This window comes from Plasmodium gaboni, chromosome 11 (genome assembly GCF_001602025.1).
Source record: "Plasmodium gaboni strain SY75 chromosome 11, whole genome shotgun sequence".
NCBI classification, from domain to species: Eukaryota; Apicomplexa; class Aconoidasida; order Haemosporida; family Plasmodiidae; genus Plasmodium; species Plasmodium gaboni.
In genome coordinates, this window is record NC_031491.1 from 1,235,654 (window position 1) to 1,243,153 (window position 7,500).

The 7,500-nt window shown below is 19.6% G+C and overlaps 2 protein-coding genes across 2 annotated transcripts; one reads left to right on the forward strand and one right to left on the reverse strand.

Annotated features, from left to right (window-relative positions):
• Positions 1 to 20: 20 nt before the first annotated feature.
• On the forward strand, positions 21 to 3,452 carry PGSY75_1136300 (nuclease; the record flags this gene model as incomplete). Its single annotated transcript, XM_018786482.1, has 2 exons — positions 21 to 93; positions 229 to 3,452. 2 exons carry the CDS (start codon positions 21 to 23, stop codon positions 3,450 to 3,452), a joined length of 3,297 nt encoding a protein of 1,098 aa, XP_018641277.1.
• A 785-nt stretch (positions 3,453 to 4,237) lies between these two features.
• Positions 4,238 to 6,859, reverse strand: PGSY75_1136400 (putative signal recognition particle subunit SRP72; the record flags this gene model as incomplete). The annotated part of the gene is made up of 1 exon (XM_018786483.1): positions 4,238 to 6,859. One exon carries the CDS (start codon positions 6,857 to 6,859, stop codon positions 4,238 to 4,240), a length of 2,622 nt encoding a protein of 873 aa, XP_018641278.1.
• Positions 6,860 to 7,500: the final 641 nt, after the last annotated feature.

The window sequence follows — 7,500 nt, forward strand, 5'->3', positions numbered from 1 at the left end:
AGATAAAAAGTTTTATATAAATGGAAAGATTAAACGGTATTGTGAAACAAGTAATATCCGCAGATACCTATGTTTTAATAGGTGCCAAAAAAGGTAATATATATATAAAATAAAATAAAAATAAAATAATTACATATATATTTATTCATATATATATATATATATATATAATTTCCATATGTACATAATATTTATATAATATTTAAAATTTTGTAATTATATTTTTAGGCGGAGTACCACAGGAAAGGCAAATAAATTTGGCTTGCTTACAATGCCCAAGATTATTTATGAAGAGCCAAAATACTGAAAAGGCTGAAGATCCATTAGCTTGGGAAAGTAGGGAATTTATAAGAAAATTGATTATAGGAAAAAATGTTAGTTTTTGTCTTGAATATACTTATAATAATCGACAGTTTTGTAGTGTATTTTATGAAGAACAGAATCTAGCTATTTTATTATTGGAAAAAGGTTATGCTACTTTAGTATCAAATAAAAATGTCAAGAGCAATGTGTATGCTGATTTAGAACCTTATTATGTACAGGCGAAAGAAAGACAAGTTGGTATTTTTGGTAATAATATTAAATCCTATGTTAGAAACATTGTATACTGTTATAATGATAAGAATGAAAATAAAAAGGTCTATGATTTATTTGTTAATAAAAGATTAAAGTGTGTTGTTGAGCATATAAGAGATGGAGCCAACTTTCGTGTATATGCAGAAGAGGAGGCCATAAACGATAAGAGAGAAGTTCTAGATACTAGTAACAACAACAACAATAATAATAATATTAATAATAATAATAATAATAATAGTAGTGGTGATAAGAATAAAAAAAATAAAAAAAACCAAAATAACAGTAATAATAATAATGATAATAAAACAGAATTAAATGGTATGATTGAAGAAGATACAGGAAATTCTAAAAAAAAAAATAAGAATAAAAATAAGAAAAAAACAAACCAAGATCAAAACACGGAATCTAATTTAAATACAAATGAAAAATATTTAACCATGTATTATTTTTCTTTTTCATTGTGTGGTATTATTGTAGATATGTTTAAAAAAGAAATGGTAGATAATGAAGAAACGGTGAAGGAAGAATTATATGCAATGGAAACAAAAAGGTTTGTAGAATCACGTTTATTAAATAGAGATATAGAGATAGAAATAAAACATATTGATAATAATTTTAATTTATATGCAAATATTTATTATAAGTTAGGAAATATATGTACTTTATTATTAAAAAGTGGATATGCATATATTAATGAGTATACTATAAAATTCGTACCAAATCCTATAGATTATAAAAAAGCTTTAGATGAAGCTATACAATTAAGGAAGAAAAAATGGATTAATTACACTGAAAAAGAAATTGATTATGAAAAAGAATATTTCTCAACGGTTATAGAGGTTTTATATGGAGATGTTATTATTATAGATTATAAAAATGAAGAAAGGAGATTATACTTAGCATCAGTAAAATGTGAGAAACATAATAATACAGATATTAAATTAAATACATTGTGCTTAATGGCCAAAGATTGTTTAAAGTCACAAATAGCAGGAGAACAAATTAAAATTATAACTGAATATGTTAAAACACCACAAAGTAATAGTGATGGTTATATTCCACAATGCTCAGATGATAAAGGAAGAATGCATTTTGTTAGTATTTATAAAATACAAAAGAAAAAAAAAAATAACCAAAATAAGAATCATGTAAATGATGACGTATATGATGGGTTCACAAGTAAATGGAATGAAAAAAAAAACACAAAAGGAAATAGTAAAACTTCATTAACACATAATAATAATAATAATAATAATAGTGGTAGCACATCCAAATTAAACAACAACTCAAAGAAAAAAAATATGAAGAAAAATTCTAAAAAGATTAATACAGTAGAAGATGATAATGAAGCGGGACTATATAATAATTATTCAGATGATGAAGAAGAAGAATATATTAATTTAAACGAAGAATTAGTTGCAAAGGGACTAGCGAAAGTATTAAATCACAGACAAGACGATGATAAGGCTAGTAATTATTTCAGATTACAAGAATTAGAAAAAGAAGCAGAAGAAAAGAAATTAGGCAGATTTAATCCTCATTTAGAAATTATCAAAATTAATAATATTAGTGGAAATGAAAATGCTTTAAGAGCTAGATCATTTGAAAATACTTTAAATAAATATAATAACTTAAATGCTTATGTTGATTTTATTTATGGTGCTAACAAATATAAATTATATATCCCATCACAAAATCTATTAATAAATTTTATATTACTAGGAATCACTGTAGAGAAAATAAATTTAAAAGATTTAAACAATATGGAATTAAAAATAAAGAATAAAAATAATATGAATGGATTGGAAAATAATGAAAAGAATAATATATTGAATGGTGATGCTGATTTGATAAAAAATACTAATAAAAAAGAGAAATTAGAATATAAAGAAATAGCAGTTCAAGCATATAAATATACAAGAAAGATGTTAATGCAAAGGATGGTGCAAATATCTATTATTACATGTGATAAAGGTGGGAATTTTATTGGTTTATTAAAATATCAGAATAAAGATTTCTCCATGCATTTACTATCATTAGGTTATGGTGTATTAAATGAAATCGGTTTAAATAATACAAGTGAAAGAAATAATTTTGTAAAAGCAGCTGAAGAAGCTAAAAGTCAAAAGAAAAATATATGGTCTTTAGAAAAATCAGAGTATACAGATAATTTATTAAAAACAGAGAGTGATTTAACAGCATATGATAATATATATTATTGTTCACATGTAGAAGACATTAATAATATTTCTCTTCAATTAAAAAATAGAAAAGAAGAATTATTAACATTACAAAGAGAATTAAATAAAAAAGCAAATTTAGAATCATCAAATTTAAATGAAATAAATAAAAATACATTAGTACTAGCCAAATATAGTGATAATTGTTATTATAGAGCAATAGTATTACAAGTAAATAAAAATAAAAAAAAAGTACTTGTAAAATATATTGATTTTGGTAATGAATATGAATTAGATTTTGTTGATATCAAAAAATTGAATGAACAATTTAATTTAAAAAATTATGCACCATTCTCATTCAAAGTTTCTTTAGCAGGTTTAAAAATACCTAGTGAAAATAAAGCAGATTTAATTGTATATATAAAAAAATTTTTACTTGATAAATTCTTATATGTCAAATTTGAAAAAAAAGAAGCTAATTTATTTCATGTCGTATTCTATGATTATGAACAGTTTAATACAAATAAAAATATCAAAAGTGTAAATGAAGAAATTGTATATAACGGTGTATGTTATGTTGATAATAGTAGTGACACAAAGATATTTGAAAAATTAAAGAAAGAAGAAGTATTAGCAAAAAAAAATAAACATGTTATATGGTCTTATGGAGATATAGACTACGACGATGAAAATTGACACACTAACACAAAAAAAAAAAAAAAAAAAAAAAAAAAAACTAACAAAAAGGCATATATAAATATATATATATATATATATATATATATATATTCCAATGTTTAAGTATATATAATTTTTTTTTTTAGGAAAAAATTAAAAAAAAATAAAAATTTATCTTCATAAAATTAAAATGCTATTATGTTTTTATTATTTTAAAAAAATATCTATATATATGTATAATATGTATATATGTGTAATATTCAATATTTTTGAAATATTTCTACAATTGAATAATTTGTAAATTTTTTCACATTTGTAAATAATAAGTATATATATATATATATTTATATGTATCAATTTACCTATTTTTCCTTTTTTTCTTCTTTATTGCATATTTATATGAAATATTCTTTATAAATTCCATTTAAAAAAACTATAAAAGTGTATTTTATTTTATCAAGTAGATATTCAAATTTAAATATTGTTTTATACAACTGTTTTAAAGTCATTTAATAATAAGAAAATATAAACATAAATATAAATAAATAAATAAATATATATATATATATATATATATATATATATATATATATATATATGTATATCATAAAAATTAAACATTTTATTAAAAAATATATATATGTGGATAAAAAAAAAAAAATTTTATAATTTATCATGTGCAAAATAATAGTTAAACTTATTATATATATATTATGAATAAAAAAATTATGGTTTCATAAAATATGCATCATTCCCATGATTATTTTTATATATATATTTCTCTCGCTGTCCATATATATAATTTACTTTTTTCTTCTCTTTTTCAAATTTTGTAATTTATTTTGTTTGAGTGTTGTTTTGGTTTCTTCAACTTCTACTACTACCTTTTGTTTAGGAGTTTCATTTTTTTTTTTTTTTTTTTTTAATTTTTTAAATCCTGGTTTTTCATGTTTAGGTAACCATCGATCAGGATTAAGGTTGGCGCTGTTTGGGTCTGTTAACTTTTTTTTCTTACTTCTCTTACGTTTTTTTTTATTTTTTTTCTTTTCTACATGGATATCATTAATATTAGATGCATTATTATTTATATTTAATTTATCGAATGGAAGTTCTGTATTTTCTAATTCTTCAACATCAATAAGATATGTTTCTGTTAATACAAGTTTCTTTAATTTATTTTCGTATGTATATGCATTAGATACATTCATATATGTATATAAATATGTATAGCATGCTATAAATTGTAAATTATTATTTTCATGTTCACATAAATAGTCAAAAAGTTCTTGAACAAGTTGTTCTTTATCATGATATAATAGATATTTACATACTAAATATAAGGTATCATAATTTATAAGTTGTGTATTTTCTTGTATGTTTTCTTTATATTTATAAAATAAATCTAATACTAAATATAAATTATTTGTAGAATTAGATATATTATTATTATTATTATCACATATTTGTTCTTTTTGTTTATTAGTTTTTTCACCACCTAGAACATTTGGATGACTTTGTTCTTGTTCTTTATTATAATCAGTACAACATATATATATATAAAACAAGTTAGTAAAAAAAGAACTATAATGTTTTATATTAGTTTGAAATAGATGTTCATACATTAAATATATTTTTACAATTTCTTTGAAGTTTTTTTTTTCATAACAAAGATAAATATATGCATTAATAAATTTAATTTGGTTTTCAAATGAATTCATTAAATTAATTCTATTATATATATAAGATTTACATTTCATATAATTTTTATTTTTCAATTGTAAAATAATAAGTTTATCTAATAAGACAGAGTTACTAAAACGTGTTGAAAAATATTTCAATTTCATTTTAAATTCGTCTTTTTGCTCACTTTCTAAATATGAAATGCATTCATTAAAACAAATAGTACTAAATATAAATTGATTCATATTATTAAATATGCTATTAGACTGTGTAGTTATATTCATATAATAATTATTATTACTACTACAATTATTATTACTACTACAATTATTATTATTATTACTATTATTGTTATTGTTGCTGTTGTTTGTTTGAACTTGTATATCCATTGCATTATTTGTAAAGAGGAAATTTTTTATTTGAGATAATTTTTCTGCACTTATATGAAATGTTAAAGCATATTCCTCTTGAGCATTTTTATTTTGTTTAATATCTAATTTGTGCTGATTATCATTATGCATTAAAGCTATATAATTATTATATGCAATTAAAGTAACAATTTTGTTATTTTTTACATTGTCATATTGATTTAATATTCGTTCATATATTCTAATTGATTCGTTCATTTTTTTTAATTTAGAATATATATAAGCTTTTTGTAACTGTACAAATATTTCCTTCCTACAAAAACTTATGTTCAGATCAAAATTATCATTATTGTTATTATTATTAATATTATTATTATTATTATTAATATTATTATTATTATTACTATTAATATTATTATTATTGTTTATATCCTGTGTGTCCTCATTAACACTATCATCTTCATTGTAATTTATATCATTATCTGATTCTATATTTAAACACATGTCTTCCAAAACATCTATAAATTTCATAGCCTCAGAATAATTTTTTTCCATAATAAAAAATGTGGTATAATTAAAAATCTCTTCGAAATTTTGATTTTGCTCATAATTAAAATTTTTTGTTGATTTTATTATTTGATTTTTTAATTCTTCTATATCATTAGTATCGAAACGCTCTCCATCGATATAAAAACTTTCAATTGAATTTTCATCATCATTTTGATAATCATCTATACTATCTAATTTATCATTATTATTATTTTTATTTGCTTTCTCTTTTTTAGACCTCCTTAAAAAATTATATGCATACATAAATTTCATAAATTGGGAAAAATAACTACTATTTAAATTTACATGAGCTGTTGTTTGTCTTGATTTATTATTTAATAACACTTCAAAATAATGTATACTATTATTATACTTATGTAATATTATATTTACTTGAGCATATAACATATCTATAAAATCTTGATACTTTTTTTCATTCTCTATAAAATATTTTAAACAACCATATAATTTCTTAAATTTTCGTAATTTATACATAGAATAAAATAATTCAAATAATACATTCTTATTCTGAATCTGTTTATAATTCTCTTGAAATATCTTCTTAAAATTACTATTTCCATTTTTTCGGTTTTTTTTCTTATCTAATTTTATCAGGCAATGCATAATTTCATATATTATTTTTTCATATTCATTTTTCTCTATTAAACAAGAATATCTAGCCTTCAAAAAAACATCATTATTAATCATATCATTCTCATATATATTTTTTGTTAGCTTTATAACATTATCATATTCTTTATGTTCCATATAAGATTTTATATCATCTTCAGTTAAATCATTAAATGTCTCTCCTCTTTCTTCTTCCATTTTTTTATTACTTCAACGTGTGACAAAATATTATATAAAATAAAATAAAACAAAGGATAATCAAATGATATTATATGAAATGAAATGTGAAAAATGGATAATGTAAATATAAATAAATATATATATATATATATATATATATATATTTATATAAACAACTATAAAAATATTAACAATATTACATAAACATATAAATTCCACTTTTTATTTCTTTATATTTTATTATATAAAGTACAAAATTTAAATATGAAAAAATATATATATATATATCATACATATATTTTTTATAAATATTATTTTCTTATTTTATTTTTGTTAGAATTTCTATTTCTTTATTTTACTGTATAGAATAATTTAAAATATCATAAAAAAAAAGAATAAAAAAGTTGACAAATAATATATATATTATATATAATATATTTATATATGAATATGGAAAAAAGGTTTAAAATTATTCAACAATTTTACAAGGATATATATAAATAATAAATATATAATATTTTAACATAATAAAATATCTGTTATTCACTGTATAATATTAAAAAATAATTCATATATATAATGAAATATAAAAAAAGGAATATATATATTTATAAATAATTACATATATATATATTATATATATATTATATTTGTTTTAT